The sequence below is a fragment of the Oncorhynchus mykiss genome, chromosome 26 (assembly GCF_013265735.2).
Source record: "Oncorhynchus mykiss isolate Arlee chromosome 26, USDA_OmykA_1.1, whole genome shotgun sequence".
Classification (NCBI taxonomy): domain Eukaryota; kingdom Metazoa; phylum Chordata; class Actinopteri; order Salmoniformes; family Salmonidae; genus Oncorhynchus; species Oncorhynchus mykiss.
In genome coordinates this window covers 26,180,636-26,200,498 of record NC_048590.1, presented here as the reverse complement: position 1 = coordinate 26,200,498, position 19,863 = coordinate 26,180,636, and the positions used below count along the sequence as shown (strand labels likewise).

General features: G+C 42.5%; 1 protein-coding gene across 14 annotated transcripts in view; it reads left to right on the top strand.

The window, feature by feature from the left end:
- Window positions 1–161: 161 nt before the first annotated feature.
- LOC110506499 (F-actin-monooxygenase MICAL2) overlaps window positions 162–19,863 on the top strand; it is a 44,341-nt gene continuing 24,639 nt past the window's right edge. For all 14 annotated transcript variants that reach the window (XR_002470990.2, XR_002470989.2, XR_005039680.1 and 11 more), the window contains exons 1-2: window positions 162–371; window positions 13,698–14,078. Coding sequence is in view for 7 of the 14 variants with exons in the window: in XM_021586151.2 (XP_021441826.1) it covers window positions 13,818–14,078 (261 nt within the window). In the remaining 7 variants the exon portion in view is untranslated. The remainder of the gene's footprint in view (window positions 372–13,697; window positions 14,079–19,863) is intronic.

The window sequence follows — 19,863 nt, the reverse complement described above, 5'->3', positions numbered from 1 at the left end:
CTACTATCTATGCTGTCATTTTTTGCACTGTGGCTACATGAAAAGTATTTGTGTCTACAGTTGTAATGAAGCCTTTATAATTTAAATTTCGAGCGCAGTGTATCAGCAGTTACCATTGGGTCTTGTAATATCCTGCACCTCCCTCGTGCAATAAACGGAAGGTACAGTGGTGGTGAGACCGAGTGAGACAATAATTTAGCCCAGTAGTAGTTCAGAATGAGTGAGTGGAAGAGACACACCGACACATATAGCCAGCGCAAATTCGATTAGATACATTTTCTCTGACCGGTCATTGCGTTTTTGAATATCCCTCTTCAATCAACTGCGAAGACTGGACCAGTTGACTTATTTTTTCTCCTCTGTAAACTAAGGTAAATCACACTTCCAATTACGCATGTTTCACAAATCAGTGACCGCTGGGCAGATGTCTAGGCAGTTGAGCAACATGACAGCTGAGTCTGAACACTGTGACATAGTTCATTCAAGGTTGTAAAATCGAATCTTATTTTAGGAATTAATTGTGTTTCTCTACTGTGGGATGTGTACATGTTCTTTGCTTTAGTATTCAAATAGATACATTCTGATAGGATTAGATCCAGATCCCTGTACCTACAGTATGAGCCTGTATGTCTGAACTGGATAATAAAACATCTGGTTTGTCTCCATACTCTGATAAGATAGCTCTGCGTGTTCAACCATTATAATAATGATGTATGTGTCTCCACCATAATCCAGGTTTAAAAGCCTTTATACTTGATGTTTCTGGCTGAGTTTTACAATGGTATAGGCTACTACCATGGCATGGTATTTTCTTTACATTGAGTTACATTAAGAGAAAGACAATGATTAAACAGTCATTCTTTGAGGGTTCATCACCCTTTTACCTCAGGAAAACTATATTATTATTTGATTGTTTTCTTAATCATAGTATAGTATTGTAAAGGCGCAATTATGTTGTATTTATATCAACAGATATTACTGTCTGCACAAGCCAGTGTGAATTTTCTCCTCCTGCAGCTGTTAGTAGTGAAATACAGAGTTCCACAACTTTACGGCCCTTTGCGTGTCGTTGGGGAGTGGGAGAGGTATTGTGACACTGGGAGAGGTATTGTGACACTGTCTGTCTGCTTTAGCGCTGCTGTTTTTGTCAGATGAATTCATGTTCCCCTTTCATAATAATTATGGGAAGTTCTAAGCTTACTCACTAATGTGTTTGATTTTGAGTTTGAACTTCTGACTTTAAATAATACTGTACAGTAGGCTGTATTTTTCTTTGTCCCAGGTGAGACACGTTAGTTACAGCACACATGGTCACATGATCCGTTTCAGAGACATCTGTAAGGTATTTAGATACAGTATATAATCTGTTATAAGCACACATTTTTGGATGACTGAAATCTGAATTGAATTGTCAATTTTCATTTTGGTACTCTTGAAAGTGTACCTACAGTATGTGGGGGTTTCTGTCTGACACGTTTGTCTCAAAGTCACTCTCGAAAACAGGCCACTGTGAGTATCTGGCCATGAGAGAGCAGCTGTGATTCTGTAAGGACATTTTGAGAAGGCAGCAGCAATCACACAGTCATGTAATTTTCCACCCCCTCTTGAATGAGCAATAATTTCCTGTGCATCCTGTGCCGGTTGAAAACATGGCACGCTCTTCCTCACAGTGCTGTGAGACTTAAAGTCCTGCTTCTTTACTCTGTGATTCACCTTACTACCTTACTGATAAAGTATGTGTCAACATCTCAATACACTACATGTCTATCTCTGAATCTGTCTCAGGTATTGGTTGTCCATGTGTGATTTAAGTACTCTGTTCTCCCTGGATTCGATAAATATTGCATGCTCAAACAAAAAACACAATTTTCCTCCTTTCTTGCTGGAATTTCCTCAGGAATGTTCAATCTTGTTAGTATTTTTTTGTGCTATAAAGCAACTGAAGTTAAGGAACAGTACAAATAATATTGTTCAGTAAGATTTATACACTTGCTGTTAGCCATGGGAGTATACTCTTAGAATTTTTATTTTATTTGGTCTACTGTACATAACTTTTAGGTGTTCCATATAAGAAGCAAGCGATAGAACCCTTTTTGGTTCGATATGGAACCTTTTCCCAAGACTATACAACATAAACAAATGTGATTACTTCAGTGCCAATGTTTTTGCGCAGTGTATACAACAGACATTAACAAATCAAAAGTTTATCTGTAGCGGTGCACTTCCTTCATTTTTCTTCTCCTGTTTCATCAATATACCTATGCTATCTGGAATAACAATACATCAGCAGGTTTGACTTGCTCTCCCCAAAAGCAGATTTCTAGAAAGATCACAAGGTTTTACAGTTTGGCAAAAAAGTATTTAGTCAGCCACCAATTGTGCAAGTTCTCCCACTTAAAAAGATGAGAGAGGCCTGTAATTTTCATCATAGGTACACTTCAACTATGACAGACAAAATGAGAAAACAAATCCAGAAAATCACATTGTAGGATTTTTAATGAATTTATTTGCAAATTATGGTGGAAAATAAGTATTTGGTCAAAAACAAAAGTTTATCTCAATACTTTGTTATATACCCTTTGTTGGCAATGACAGAGGTCAAACATTTTCTGTAAGTCTTCACAAGGTTTTCACACACTGTTGCTGGTATTTTGGCCCATTCTTCCATGCAGATCTCCTCTAGAGCAGTGATGTTTTGGGGCTGTTGCTGGGCACGGACTTTCAACTCCCTCCAAAGATTTTCTATGGGGTTGAGATCTGGTGACTGGCTAGGCCACTCCAGGACCTTGAAATGCTTCTTACGAAGCCACTCCTTCGTTGCCCGGGCGGTGTGTTTGGGATCATTGTCATGCTGAAAGACCCAGCCACATTTAATCTTCAATGCCCTTGCTGATGGAAGGAGGTTTTCAATCAAAATCTCACGATACATGGCCCCCATTCATTCTTTCCTTTACTCGGATCAGTCGTCCTGGTCCCTTTGCAGAAAAACAGCCCCAAAGCATGATGTTTCCACCCCCATGCTTCACAGTAGGTATGGTGTTCTTTGGATGCAACTCAGCATTCTTTGTCCTCGAGTTGAGTTTTTACCAAAAAGTTATATTTTGGTTTCATCTGACCATATGACATTCTCCCAATCTTCTTCTGGATCATCCAAATGCTCTCTAGCAAACTTCAGACGGGCCTGGACATGTACTGGCACTGCAGGATTTGAGTCCCTGGCGGCGTAGTGTGTTACTGATGGTAGGCTTTGTTACTTTGGTCCCAGCTCTCTGCAGATCATTCACTAGGTCCCCCCGTGTGGTTCTGGGATTTTTGCTCACCGTTCTTGTGATCATTTTGACCCCACGGGGTGAGATCTTGCGTGGAGCCCCAGATCGAGGGAGATTATCAGTGGTGTTGTATGTCTTCCATTTCCTAATAATTGCTCCCACAGTTGATTTCTTCAAACCAAGCTGCTTACCTATTGCAGATTCAGTCTTCCTAGCCTGGTGCAGGTCTACAATTTTGTTTCTGGTGTCCTTTGACAGCTCTTTGGTCTTGGCCATAGTGGAGTTTGGAGTGTGACTGTTTGAGGTTGTGGACTTTATACTGATAACAAGTTCAAACAGGTGCCATTAATACAGGTAACGAGTGGAGGACAGAGGAGCCTCTTAAAGAAGAAGTTACAGGTCTGTGAGAGCCAATAATCTTGCTTGTTTGTAGGTGACCAAATACTTATTTTCCACCATAATTTGCAAATAAATTCATTAAAAATCCTACAATGTGAGTTTCTGGATTGTTTTTCTCATTTTGTCTGTCATAGTTGAAGTGTACCTATGATGAAAATTACAGGCCTCTCTCATCTTTTTAAGTGGGAGAACTTCCACAATTGGTGGCTGACTAAATACTTTTTTGCCCCACTGTATATCAGGAGTGAATGTAGAGATGTAAAGATGCTGAAGGTTGATGGTCTCTCTCTAGATGTCACAGTTAGTCTAATGGAGGGGGTGGGTGGGTAAAGATCAAATCCACGCTGATTTAATACGTTTTAATGTGTCTGCATGAAAATACCCACATGTTGCCAAAATATCTGAATTTGCCCCCTTAAGGGAGTTTCCCAAACTCAGCATGAACCTGTTGTTCTTGTAATTTAGTCAAAATTGACTTGGATGCAAATGCTGCCAGCAGCCAGTTTCATCTTCTAAGTTTGTAATTAGTGGTTGTGTCGAGGCTTCAGGGGCGGACTGGGACAAAAATTCAGCCCTGGCATTTTAGCCACACCATTAGCCACACCAGCCCCCATCCACATAATAATTCACATTTCCTGTTGCTACAGGATACTTTCCCTGCTGTAACAAACTGGCTCAAATTAAGATCGTACAACTGTGTGACTCTGTTTTCTTCCTACCTCCACTGTACTCACCTCTGAGCTGTCTCTGCTAAGTCTCCTTTCCCACATCACTGGCACCAGAAGACCAGGGGAGCCCACTGCCCGCGCTGGGCCCAGCAAGATCCTAGTTGTGAATGAATAATCACATGTATTAGATTGAAAAAAATAGGTGAATGTAATTGTATAACTGGTTTAACTAGTATAACTCGTTTTAAATGAACCAAGCCTTTGGATTCAGAGCTATGTCACTCTATCAGGGCACACTACAGTAAAGAAGACAAATAAGCTGAAGTCAACAATACTTTTGTCTCTGTCAGTCAGCAGACAGCATTCCAAATGAGCAGCGTATTCCAGCCTGACTGGTCTGTCTGTAGGCTTATTCACAATATCCCAGAGCAGAACTATGTGAACTTTCTTCTTCCTCTTTGCATTACTTCCTTCCTAGAGCCACACTGTGGAAGTGAGCACATGATTCCAGGCAACAGCTCCAGCACAGAAAAAGGACGTGGGAGGTTGAGGCTCAGAAACCAAATCACTTGCAGGATTTATGCATGGTTTAAATTGGTTGATCCTTTCAGTAGGATCCCACTCTACCAGCTTAAACCACCACCTCAGTCATCAGCAGGATATAAATCTCCACCTAGACTACATTAACAAGTTCCCCCTGGCTTGTACAAGCTCAGACATCGGTCATTAAGGGAACTTAAAAGGAGTTTGTGTGAAAGGCACAAGGCGAGACCCAAATGCAGACACAGGAGGCAGATGGTTGGAATCTTACAATGTTTATTAATCCAAAAGGGGAGGCAAGAGAATGGTCGTGGACAGGCAAAAAGGTCAAAACCAGAACAGAGTCCAGGAGGTACAAAGTGGCAGACAGGCTTGTGGTCAGGTAGGTACAAAGTCAAAACTGGGAGGACTATAGAAGGGAGAATGCAAAAAGCAGGAGAACGGGAAAACCGCTGGATGGCTTGGAAACATACAAGACAAACTGGCACAGAGAGACAGGAAATACAGGGATAAATACACTGGGGAAAATAAGCGACACCTGGAGGGGGTGGAGACAATAACAGGAACAGGTGAAACAGATCAGGGTGTGACAGATTGAGTCAGGCCTTGTGCTTTAACCTCCAGCAAAGGCAATTTCACAGTGGCAGCTCTCCATCCCTTTGATCTGGACAGGAAAACAGACACACTCACATATCCGATGACCCAACAACACACCAGAGCTTTGTCACAGAAGTAAACATACCTTAATGGAAAATGACTCAAGTTAAAGTGAAAGTCACCCTGTAAAATAGTACTTGAGTAAAAGTCTACAAGTATTTGGTTTTAAATATACTTAAGTATCAAAAGTAAATGTAATTGCTCAAATATACTTAAGTAGCAAAAGTAAAAGCATAAATCATTTTAAATTCCTTACATAAAGCAAACCAGGCTGCACTATTTTCTTGTTTTTTAGACAGGGGCATACTCCAACACTCAGACACAATTTACAAAGAAAGCATGTGTGTTTAGTGAGTCTGCCAGATCAGAGGCAATAGACATGACCGGGGATGTTCTCTTGATAAATGCATGAATTGGACCAATTTCCTGTCTTGCTTAGCATTGAAAATGCAATGAGAACCTTTGGGTGTCAGATAAAATGTATGGAGTAAAAAGTACGTTGTTTTCTTTAGGAATGTAGTGAAGTAAAAGTAAAAGTTGTCAAATATAAATAGTAAAGTAAAGTACAGATACCCCTAAAAACTACTGAAGTAGTTTACACCACTGGCTGGAGGCATGTCATGACTTTCTTTACCCTGAAATTACTGTAAGGATTAAAGTAGAATTGTGTTTACAGAGCAACAACCCCTAAGCACTCCATCATTGTGTCTATGATCACAATAAATGGTCACCAAATGTCATGGACAGAGTCCAGCAGTCCTTTTTTCTGAAGAGTGGCACAGATCCTTCAGGTCTGATTGAGCTGTTCTCTTTGTGGTCAGCAACACAGTGTATTTATGTTTGTAGAGTGGTCTTATACAGATGTCAGGCTATCCTCCAGGACATGTGCTGTTTTCCTCTGGAACATGACACCTGTCTATTCTGAGCACGACTTCCCTGAAAGCTGCCTTACCGGCTCCTCTATTCCTTCCCTGTGGTCATACACTGTCCTATAAACCCCTCGGTGCCATTCTGAGACATGGAACAGGATCTCTGGATCCAATTGCCTCTGCTGACTGACTGTCTGTCTGACTGTCTGGGGGAATGTCAGTTACCAAAAATTCTGCCTTCAGTGTGCAGTCACTTCTCACCGTAAGAATCTTGATCTCAATCACATTGTGAGGATCTCATGTTACTGTATGGTATATTGGTGTAATAATTGCATTGAATATGTCATCAGTGTTTCCAAGATTTTCCAATGTTGATTTAAGAACGTCAGAGCATTCTTTATGTGCAATCTTTTTACATGGCGAGAGTTCACTGCATTTGTCAGCTATTTGCTCATTTATTTGTGTGAAATGAAGAAAGGAATGTGGCACTGGATAAGGTCAAACTATTGTGTGCCAAGTGGATTACATACTGTATGTCAAACTTCAAATAGCTGGACAGACATTATTTGTGTGCTTGGTGTGTCTGAAGTTTGTCCAGATAAATCTTTCTCCAAGTCCAAGAGGACATGTGGTTAGCACACACTGCGTGGGTCAGACAGGCCTCCAGACGGCAGACAGCTGCTTCACCTCTCCAGCGCCTGCTTCTGTGTAAATTCATTATTTTCTCCTCTCTAGATGAATGACATTCACTGGGACCGGCCAGATAACGCAGTGTTTTTAACCGTGTCCAAGACGCTCTCCTTTGTTTTGGCACCGCTGCCTGAAGAAGCAGCCAGATTTCTCAGAGTTGAGATAGTACAAGCGAGTTATGAGGGCTGGAGAGGGGCAAAGTTGTTGGCGGGATGCTGGAACATATGGTTTTCTTAGATTGTTGTCCAGCTCTGAGGCGTAATGTCTGCTTATCAGGGGTTGAGGGCTTACTTCCTGGTTTCCTTCAGTTCTCTCGGTAATTAACTGCATTACGTGTCATTCCTAGCCCTCCCATTGTTTTCCTTTGAGTCGTCAGCTTCCCATTGTTTTTTTGATAGCTAAAGGCTGTGTGAAGCAATAACGATGGACATCACGTCATTGTTTTGTGTTTTACTGGTCTAGCAGTATGTACTATATCGCTCAGTTTCTATGACCTTGGCTGATGTAGTAATGGGCACACTTATTAAGTTATTGGCCAGTATTTCCTGCCTTAGACCGTGTATTGCCTGGTTGGTTGTGATTAGACCAAGTCTTAATACAACCTGACACTGGTGTTGTTATAAAGGTATCTGAGGTGTTAAGGTGGCGGGTTCCTTCTCATTAAAGGTGCTCCACTACCAGTCTCATTGCATGGAGCTGCATGTGTAACTGAGGGGGAATTTAAGTCACAGCTGATGGCTCATGTGGTATGGAAATGAAACGCATGAGCAACTATGCTAATGAGAGTGTCGGTTATAACTCAAATTGAATAAATGAAACATTACAGAACATTGGTTAAACAGCTAGTGGTTAAATAATTGTTTTGTTCTCAAAGAAAATGTGCTGATTATTTACAGTATAATGCGTGTACAGGTATGTGTGTGTTTGAGGGAGTGTGTGTCTCTGGCTAGCCCCCTTTTAGCTGTTCTGCCTTGGCAGGCCAGCTGTAACAGGTACATACTTAACATCTCTGGAATTCCTCCTCTGGAAACTGATAGCATGTACACTCATCCCTCTGAAAAATGCACTGGATTACCTGAGCTCAGAATAACCTTCAGGAGATATACTATATACTATATACTATAGCTCTGCCTCAGTTTCTCTGTAGAGTATACTCTGTCAGAGTCATGAGTCAAGTGTCTTTGAATAACAAAGTTATGAGAACTATTATCTAATACAATAACAGGTAACTGAGACGCCTGTGGTGTACTGTGAAAGCATCAGTGATGGGATGGTTTGTTTGATATAACAGGCATAAAATGAATAGCCAGTGTTTGCAAATGGATTAGTCATTAGCCAAGTCATAGATGAGCAGATATGATTTAAAAAACAGGTATGATTGAAGAGTATGGTGAAATTGAACGTTCAGGCTCTCATAAAAACAGCTTGGAATGGCCATTGATCCCAGCCGCGGTCTGCTCTTTGTCTCGGTCTCTGTCTCGGTCTCTGTCTCTGTCTCTGTCTCTCTCTCTCTCTCTCTTTTTTTTTAAATGTGTGTTTTTTACGGGTGCTCTGTGGGTTGGTGCTGTCTGCCTGCTGATTGCCTTTCCATGCTGTCAGATGGAGATCATGGGTGAGGTCATGGGATTCCATCTGGGACAATGTAGCATCAGCTCTTCTAGCTGACCATACAGTGCCTTTGGAAAAGTATTCAGACCACTTGACTTTTTCCACATTTTGTTACGTTACAGCCTTATTCTAAAATGTATTAAATGATTGATTTCCCTCATCGATATACACACAATAGCCCATAATGACAAAGCAAAAACAGGTTGAAAGGTTTGCTAATTTCTTTCAAATAAAAAACTTAAATATCACGTTTACTTAAGTATTCAGACCCTTTACTCAGTACTTTGTTGAAGCACCTTTGGCAGCGATTACAGCATTGAGTCTTCTTGGGTATGACGCTACAAGCTTGGCACACCTTTATTTGGGGAGTTTCTCCCATTCATCTCTGCAGATACTCTCAAGCTCTGTCAGGTTGGATGGGGAGTGTTGCTGCACAGCTATTTTCAGGTCTCTCCAGAGATGTTCGATCGGGTTCAAGTCCGTGCTCTGGCTGGGCCACTCAAGGACATTCAGAGACTTGACTTGTCCCGAAGCCACTCCTGTGTTGTCTTGGCTGTGTGCTTAGGGTCGTTGTCCTGTTGGAAGGTGAACCTTCACCCCAGTCTGAGGTCCTGAGCGCTCTGGAGCAGGTTTTCATCAAGGATCTCTCTGTACAATGGATTGTTCATCTTTGCCTCGATCCTGACTAGTCTACCAGTCACTGCCACTGAAAAACATCCCCACAGCATGATTCTGCCACCACCATGCATCACCGTAGGGATGGTGCTAGGATTCCTCCAGATGTGATGCTTGGCATTCAGGCCAAAGAGTTCAATCTTGGTTTCATCAGACCAGAGAATCTTGTTTCTCATGGTCTGAGAGTGTTTAGGTGCCTTTTGGCAAACTCCAAGCGGGCTGTCATGTGCCTTTTACTGAGAAGCGGCTTCCGCCTGGCCACTCTACCATACAGGCCTGATTGGTGGAGTGATGCTGAGATGGTTGTCCTGCTGGAAGATTCTACCATCTCCACAGAGGAACTCTAGAGCGTTGTCTTCCTTGTTGATAGAGCAGTTCAGTGCTATGTGAGGCATGCAGCGTTGGAATGCAGTCTGGGGCTTGGCTGTCTCCAGAGCGAGGCCTGTAGGGTTTTGTGTCTGACACTAGGACAGGAGCCGGGGGTCACTATGGTGTGTGTGTATCAGCCTGGGGAGAGAAGTTGACACCCCTCCCACATTGTCCTCAATACTAGCTGGCATCCCATTATCCAGGATGAATGACTGTAAGGCAAAGAAACAACAACAGCGAACAGGATGCAAAATATACAGCTAGTTAGGGCCAAACAGATTCTGTAAGATAGAATGATTTTGTTTGTATGAGAACTGGCATGTTTCCAGTGACCACGAATAGTGCTCATGTTCCAGGGAAAATCATTTCAAATTGTATTTTGTTCTTTTTTTTGAATTAGCCCACGGTAATACAGTCCCAAAATGCATCATCACGAGTGACACTTTGCTTCTTGAAAATCCTATATCTTGAAAACTCAACTGCTGACATGCAAAACATTTTGAGACTGTATCAACAGTGGACTAATACCTAAAGATTTTTCCTTTAAGTATGCCTATTTAGAGTTGTTTCCCAAAATGCTTCACTGAAAGCTGTCTGAGAACCAAGACTTGGTTCAAATCTGTTGTTCTGCCCCTGAACAGGCAGTTAACCCACCGTTCCTAGGCCGTCATTGAAAATAAGAATTTGTTCTTAACTGACTTGCCTAGTTAAATAAAGACCAAATAAAAATGTGTCAGTGACATAATAACACTTTTCTTAATGGACAGATGGCATATCGATCTCTCAACAGCTGCTGCACAGTGGAAGAGGAGAGGTGGTGTCACTCGGACCAACTCCAGTAGTCAGCAGAGCAGTTACACTACATGACTCTTTACTGCTATAACAGCCTCCACTCTTCTGGGAAGGCTTTCCACTAGATGTTGGAACATTGCTGTGGGGACTTGCTTCCATTCAGCCACAAGAGCATTAGTGAGGTTGGGCACTGATATTGGGCGATTAGGCCTGGCTCGCAGTCGGCGTTCCAAGTCATCCCAATGGTGTTCGATAGTGTTTAGGTCAGAATATTGTGCAGGCCAGTAAAGCTCTTCCTCACCGATCTCGACATTTCTGTATGGACCTCGCTTTGTGCACGGGGGCATTGTCATGCTGAAACAAGAAAGGTCCTTCCCCAAACTGTTGCCACAAAGTTGGAAGCACAGAATTGTCTAGAATGTTATTGTATGATGTAGCGTTAAGAGTTTCCTTCACTGGAACTAAGGGGTCTAGCCGGAACCATAAAAAACAGCCCCAGACCATTATTCCTCCTCCACCAAACTTTACCGTTAGCACTATGCATTCGGGCAGGTAGAGTTCTCCTGGCATCCCCCAAACCTAGATTCGTCCGTCGGACTGCCAGATGGTGAAGCGTGATTCATCACTCTAGATAATGCGATTACACTGCTCCAGAGTGGTGAGCTATTCACCACTCCAGCCGACGCTTGGCATTGTGCATGGTGATCTTAGGCTTGTGTGTGGCTGCTCAGACATGGAAACCCATTTCATGAAGCTCCCGACTAACAATTATTGTGCTGACTTTGCTTCCAGAGGCAGTTTGGAACTAGTCAAGCTACGCGCTTTAACACTTGGCGGTCCCATTCTGTGAGCTTGTGTGACCTACCACTTTGCGGCTGAGTTGTTGTTGCCCATAGACGTTTCCACTTCAAAATAACACCACTCACAGTTTACCGGGGCAGCTCCAGCAGGGCAGAAAGTTGACGAACTGACTTGTTGGAAAGGTGGCATCCTATGACGGTGCCAGGTTGAATGTCACTCAGCTCTTCAGTACAGGTCATTCTACTGCCAATGTTTGTCTATGGAGATTACATGGCGGTGTGCTCAATTTTATACACCTGTCAGCAACGGGTGTGGCTGAAATAGCCGAATCCACTCATTTGAAGCGGTGTCCACACACGTTTGTATATATAGTGTACCTCCCCCAGACCCTGTTAGTTGGGGTGGGGGTGGAGAGTGGGGTACTGCACTGCAGCAGGACCTGCTGGGCTGGGCTCACCTCTCCCCTGGCCAAGTCCAGCACAGCCCAACCCTCTCCATGGATGATTTGAATAGCAAAGGACTGCTATTCCCAAACCTCACCGAAGCCATGGTCCCCACCCAAAAAGTTCCCATATTTTTAGGAGAGGTTTCCATGTTATGCTTTTATGTTGTGCTCTGGTGTGGATTCCCTGGCATGCTTTTCAAATGTTTGATTAGTGGTTTTTGAAAGAGGGGATTGGGTTATTTTTCTAGTGTCAGTTTCATTTTTCAATATATGGTGTGTGAGGGTAATGCTACAAGTAAAAGTAAGCATATGTAAGCCTCATTCATAATTAATGAAGAGTTTTCAGTCTCTCTCAGTTAAGGTGTGGCCTGAGTACCATCCTGGCCACTCAATGATACAGAGAGGTTGTCCTCAAACTAATATTCTGTTTCACTTTTATCCTTCAGACCTGTCGAGACATCAATATTATCATAGGGAATTCAATGGCTTTGAAATCCTATAGGGGAGCGAAAAAACAAACAAACACAACTCTCAACATGGTCTCAGAGCATTTCTTATTATTCTGTAAGTTAAATTTGAGACATTACATTTAGTATGTGTTACGTTTCATATGGTATGTATTCATTTGTGGGAGTTGTATGATATGTTAAGAATGACAATTTGTATGATAAGTTACGTATTGCATTTTGTACAATATGTTATGAAATTGCAAAACGTACAACATGTTACGCATTTGCAAAACCTCTAATATGTTACAAATTCACATTTGTTTTGGCTAACATTAGCTAGGTGGCTAATGCTAACATTCGTTTTTTTAGTGGTTAAGGTAAGGAGTTAGGTTAGGGTTAGGGTTAGCTAAAATGCTAAGTAATTGCAAAGTACCTAAAAAGTAGTAAGTAGTTGCAAAGTTGCTAATTAGTGCATATCACTCATACTAATTTGAGTGTCCCAGATGTACATTTACTATGTAATGTAGACCTATGAGACTAGTCTACAACTCGAGGTAGTATATCCAGGGGTAGGTGTCCCCCTTCTGCGGATGAAAGAAATGAACCTCTGTCCAGTTTCCAGCCGCAAGACAAGCACTTTTTTCTCCCTGCTTAGCAGTATGTCTGTGTCCACTAGTGCCAAGTCAGTGATGTGCGAACAGGCATGGGCCGAACTGTCTGACCTCACTGAGCTGTCTGGTATTTTTATCCATAGATTTGGTCATTAGATTGAAATGCACTGTACTTTGTTGATGGAAACCATGATTCATTATTGTGTTGATGTTCTCTGTGTTACTGCATGACCTCCTGTATTTCATTTAGTTCCTAGAAATGGGAACACTGTATGTTTTGAAACACGTTTCTATTTTGAGATTTTGAACTTTGGCATTGACTTTTGGAAATGTGCACTTTTCCACAGTCCATTGTTGACCAGAAAGGAAGACAATCATTATCCCAGGATCTATCTAGAAACAATCAGTTAGTATGGCATGCTGTATTCGTTTGTCAGAAAATTAAAAAGCTTTCTTTGAGAGCTCAAACACATCTATTCTTACACTGGTAATATAAGTCAGTGATTTGAAGTAAAATACACACATACAATGAAACCAGTTCTGTAGAAAATCAGTGATTGTTGCAGGCTGGTTAATTGACTGTTTCCCTAATTGTCTTCCCCATGCACTATATGAACTTGTCTATTCCCTTTGTGATTATTCTGAAGAAGGCCATTGAAGGCCGAAACATCAACCTTTTAAACTTACATAATAAAACTTAGAATGGTTAGCGAGGATTGTGCCTTTTCCTGTCCAAAACTTGACTGTTCAATTTTTTTCTCCCAATGTTCCATAAAACCATCTGTTAAGGATTCTACACTTCTAAAGGCCGTGCGATGACATCCGACTCAATATGTTTTCTCTGTACCTCCTCAGATTGGGCATGACCATGGGGGCCAGGCTGTGGGTGTAGCCACTGAGACAGCTGGGGGAGAGCGAGAGAGGAGGAAAGGCAAGCCAGCACCAGCCAAGCACCCTGCAGTCCTCCTGGGAAAGATGGGGGAGACAGAGGAGGAGAAGGACCAGGCAGGGAAGCTGTTTGAGAACTTCATCCAGGCCTCCACCTGTAAGGGCACCCTGCAGTCCTTCAACCTCCTGTGCAGGCTGCTGGATCTAGACCCTCAGGACCATGAGACGTTCTACTGTAGTCTGAAGACCAGGCTCACCTCCTGGAGGGCCAAAGCCCTCTGGACCAAGCTGGACAAGAGAACCTGCCACAAGGAGTATAAGAAGGGCCAAGCCTGTGTGGGCACCAAGGTAAGCTAACAGCCACTCACCATGACATTCGAAGGACACTTGCTTTGCATCATACAGAGGTGTTGTTTTTCCTCTGGTGTTATGTGCACACTGTAGACGGAGCTCTGTTGCATGGAAGTCTTTGGAGATAAAAGAGACAAAGAACTACAAGACCATCAGTGTGAAAATTGTCTTGACTGCACAGTGCACACTCTACAGTAGTTTGAAATAAGATCCCAATATATTCATGTGGAAGTAATATTTATGAATGTTATGCATTTCACTTCTCTTTGTGTAGCTGTGAGTTGTATGACTGGTCTGACCCATTGGACTTATGATTAATCAGGATTCAAGTCACAATAGTGACAGGTGTGACTGATTCTCTGACTTTTTCCCGGCTATAATCGGTTTTAGACAATCGGCAGTTTGTCCATTCTTAGTAGAGAAGTGCTCTGTTATAGGGAGAGTAGTGACTTAGGCAACGTCATGGTCATCACTTTAAACTCTATCTGTCAGGACACATTAAATCAGCTACTATCCTTTACTGCAGCTGGCGCATATAAACAGCTGAGAAGGTGTGTTCTTCTGATCAGACACAACTCAAATTTTATCTCAGTATTTACACACGCATGTTCACAAATGCACATGCATGCACGTACGCACTCACGCACGCACACACACACACACACACAATCAAACACACACAGACACTTAAAGCAGCAGCATGCTTCAGTTCGGTTGGTACCTAGCCAAACTCACCTAGGCGAACCGAACAAGTGTGCTCACATAGTCCCTTAAAATACCTTCTCTTGAAAAACTTGAAAAAAGCTGCAATGGTACTGTTTGTACAGTTGAAGTTGTAAGTTTACATACACCTTAACCAAATAAATTTAAACTCCGATTTTCACAATTCCTGACATTTAATCCTAATAAAAATTCCCTGTCTTAGGTCAGTTAGGATCACCACTTTTTTTAAGAATGTGAAATGTCAGAATAATAGTAGAGAGAATGATTTATTTCAGCTTTTATTTTTTTCATCACATTCCCAGTGTGTCAGAAGTTTACATACACTCAATTTGGTAGCATTGCCTTAAAATTGTTTAGCTTTGGTCAAACGTTTTGGGTAGCTTCCACAAGCTTCCCACAATAAGTTGGGTGAATTTTGGCCCATTCCTCCTGACAGAGCTGGTGTTTCTGAGTCAGGTTTGTAGGCCTCCTGGCTCGCACACGCTTTTTCAGTTCTGCCCACAAATTTTCTATGGGATTGAGGTCAGGGCTTTGTGATGGCCACTCCAATACCTTGACTTTGTTGTCCTTAAGCCATTTTTCCACAACTTTGGAAGTATGCTTGGGCTCATTGTCCATTTGGAAGACCCATTTGCGACCAAGCTTTAACTTCCTGACTGATGTCTTGAGATGTTGCTTCAATATATACACATAATTTTCCTCCTCATGATGCCATCTATTTTGTGAGGTGCACCAGTCCCTCCTGCAGCAAAGCACCCCCACAACATGATGCTGCCACCCCCGTGCTTCACGGTTGGGATGGTGTTCTTCAGCTTGCAAGCTTCCCCCTTTTTCCTCCAAACATAATGATGGTCATTATGGCCAAACAGTTCTATTTTTGTTTCATCTTCATCAGACCAGAGGACATTTTTCCAAAAAGTACGATCTTTGTCCCCATGTGCAGCTGCAAACTGTTGTCTGGCTTTTTTTATGGAGGTTTTGGAGCAGTGGCTTCTTCCTTGCTGAGCGGCCTTTCAGGTTATGTCGATATAGGACTTGTTTTATTGTGGATATAGATACTTTTGTACCTGTTTCCTCCAGCATCTTCACAAGTTCCTTTGCTGTTGTTCTGGGATTGATTTGCACTTTTCGCACCAAAGTACGTTCATCTCTAGGAGACAGAACCCTTCCTGAGTGGTTTGACTTTCGCATCAAAGTACATTCATCTCTTGGAGAATGAACGCGTCTCCTTCCTGAGCGGTATGACGGCTGCGTGGTCCAATGGTGTTTATACTTGCGTACTATTGTTTGTACAGATGAACGTAGTACCTTCGGGCGTTTGGAAACTGCTCCCAAGGATGAACCAGGCCTTGAAATACACCCATAGGTACACCTCCAATTGACTCAAATTATGTCAATTACCCTATCAGAAGCTTCTTAAACCATGACATAATTTTCTGGAATTTTTCACCTGGGGGCGGCCCGTCAGGAAGTCCAGTAGCCAGTTGCACAGGGCGGGGTCGAGACCCAGGTTCTCGAGCTTGATGACGAGTTTGGAGGGTACTATGGTGTTAAATGCTGAGCTGTAGTCGATGAACAGCATTCTCACCTCTTGTCCAGATGGGTTAGGGCAGTGTGCAGTGTGGTTTAGACCCCATAGCTAGTGTATACTTCCTCAATATAGTCAGAATTAATCTAAGATAACGTTGACATTTTTTCAGAGGAGATCTTAAACACGCAATTTTACATCTAACTTAGATGTTTGGGTGCAGATGCAGTATTTCTCTAACTGTGCCCGAACAGATGAAAAAACCCTCACTGAAGTCCAAAACGTACAAACGCCACAAAATGTCATCATAATATATGCACAAACTCTTCCGAACTGTTTCGGCTGGGAAGCATACCAACGCCTTTACGGTAACTCTCTTCAGCACTATCCTCATCCCTCCTCATCCACAGCTCTACAGAGCCTTGCCCCTTTCAGCTTGGCAGAATGGTGCATTACAAAGCTACACAGCACCCTCAATCAGTCACCAAAATGCTTTCATAACACACAGCCACAGACAGCATCACTCAGCAAGTGTGATTATTTTTCTTAGTTCTACTGAGAGGGTGGTGTTTTTTAATGGGCCCTCCTGAAGGGTTGGAACCCTGCCCAGATATTATTAAAGTGTGTTTTAAGTTATCCAAAATAAGCCAGGTTTTACTAGTTCTCTCTGATACCAACTATAAACCAGGTTTGAACACCATATACCCCCTTGATCTGAGAGTATGCCATGATTAGGTGCTATCCCAGTTCTATTGAACCTTTCATTTAAAGTGACTGATTGTCTTTAGTCCCATGCCAAATAGTTTCAGCTAGGATTCCTCAGTCTGACAAGCCACAGGACAGCGTAGAATGGCCTTATTGATCAAAGTAATGAAACAGATGTACAGTACAGTCTCTGAGTTCTGGGTAATTAACCATACTGTTAGTACAGTAGGAGAGACTCACATAAGTATTTCATTACTCTGGCTGTGTGGATGGAAGTGTATTTTGTGAAGGAGAAACGACCTTGTAAAAAACGTCGGCCAGAATTCAACTTACCCTCACTTCTTTTGTTTGAAGTCTCTTTACAGAATAGGAGATTTAAGGCGTAAAATGATTGACTGACATCTCCCACAGATAGTGGTACAGTATATGGCTCTCCTGTTGTGATTAATTGCAGCCCATCTGCCACAACTTGATAAATGACTTGACTTTCTTCACAAGGAGTGGATGACGTAACCGTTGAGTTAGGGTTTGGTGGTGGTTCACAGGGAATAATAACGTGATAGCGTTCCTCACCCAGCCTCCAAATGCCTGCTGGAGATACAATCTGTATAGGATATGAAGTCATCCCCAGTTTGTTACTGCATACAGCTGGCTATAATGCTAATGACACACACGTACTGTTGGTTTCTTCTATATACGTTTTTAATGAGGAACACTATGAAGGCCCATATGAATGTTTTTTAAATACGAAGCAGATACACTGAACAGAATGGTCATAGGACACATGTTACTGGGCTTAGTCTCTTTCACTGATTATGCTGTTAAATGTAAGTGCTTTAGGCCTATTGAAGTGGCTTCTTGAGCCCGAGATCTGACAAGCTTATTTTAATAGTGTCAGAGTTGCTTTGTGCTCGTCTCATCCGAGAGGTCTGGAGAAGTGAGCTGAAGTGGGAAGAGGCCCAGTGAGAGAGACGGTTAGTTTTCCAGGGCGGTGCCGCTGTCCAGTGCCAGATTCTATGGAAACTATTTGTACCGGCTATGTCCTGAAGGTGAGCTCCTGACCTGCACTTCAGCGCCAGTATACCTCAGCAAAATACAGACACTGTTTTCTATTAAGGATCTGGTTTGTGTGTTCTCTGAATTTCTACATCACAATTACAAAGTAAGCCCTCTAATTATTAGGCAATCTAACTCCACATTATGACATATACTATTATTGCAGTAATAGCCTAATTAAATGAAATGGCAAATAGCCTGATAGTTTGTAGTCTCCGTTGTGCAAACGTAATTCTCCTTGAGCTATGTAATATGTTTGTAATGGTTTGGGCATTCATGAAATGCCTTCAATCATAAGTCCTACAATTAATTTCCTTTTTCTTCTGTGAACTTTTATGCCTGTATCATGTTGGCACATACCTCATGTATGAAGCACATGGAAACGTTTTCATTGTATTGTTGTTTATTGCACTGTTCAGTTCCCCAGTCTCCTTCCCTTTAGACTAAACTACAGTGAAGACACGAACTCTTTACTTCACAACCCACTGAATGCGGTTTAGCATTAAAGACGGAACAACTGCTTTTTTGATTTCCTACTGTATTTCCCCCCTCATTGTAGATTAGCTCTCCTTGATAACATGTTGTCTATGCCATGCTCGTAAATCTCACCCTAGATGGCCCATCATTGAACAGTGTGTCATCAACATTTCCATGCTTGGCATCCTCTCTTGACATCCCTTAATTATATGGTTTGATGCTGTGGAAAAGTGTGCTTCCACTGAGCAAATAATTCACGGTATGGAACCTTCTACGGTATGATTTGAAAGTTCAGAGACACACTGTGCCCTCATTGCCTGTTTCTCAGGCCTATTTCATGCTCAGACAGGAGTATTGCACCTTTTCTCCTCTTCTAATTCCCATGAAGTCCCAGATGGCTGTCTGCGAGGGTTGCCAGTTCATGTTGTGGCTCTCCCGGTGGTCTCTCTCAGTTGATTGAGTACCTTGAGTCTGACGTTTTGTCCCAAAACAGCGTGAGCCACCACCGTGCGCTGAGCCAAGCTAGTGAGGCATCACATCATGTCTGCAGGTGCACAGGCTCCGCTCGCTCACTCAAACACACAGTCAGTTTGTTTTACTCCGGTGAAGCCAGAATAAGCATGTGTGTTAAGGAGCTCCACTCAGCCCAGTGTTGGGTGGTGTTCCTGTCAATCTAACCTGGCTGGCAGCATGAACACACTGGAGACCACCAGTCAGCTAATGCCTATGACCTTAGAGGACATACTATTCTCCGTAGAGTGTAACAAGTCATTTGTACTCATTCAAAAACAGTGCAGTTATGGAGGATAATGCTTGGTTCAGCAGTATCCTATAGTCTTGAGCTCTATAGATTGATCAGGATTCTAGGAGAAAATAATTACCAACTGCCTGACATTATGTCCACTTTCCATTTTGATAAGCATGTTTGAGTTGGCCTCCAGTCTACATTCTGCATGATCTGAGTATGATAAACTGTGTACATGGCCAATAAACTTTAATTTGATTTTGATTTGATTGACAGCTAATAGGGCTCCAGGTGCAGTAAGTAATGAACGGGAGAGAAGTGAAAGGTGAGGTGGGGTGAGGTCACACTCCTGGTGAGGGGGTGAGGTCACACTCCTGGTGAGGGGGTGAGGTCACAGGTGGAGGACAGACAGGAAGTAGCTGTGGTCTGACTCAGCAGAACTGCAGTGGGCCCTCAGGAAGCCCTCCCATCTGCGATAACACAGCATTGCATAGAAACAGGAAAAACAAACCGCTCATCTCTCATAGCACCATAGAGACAGACTAAAA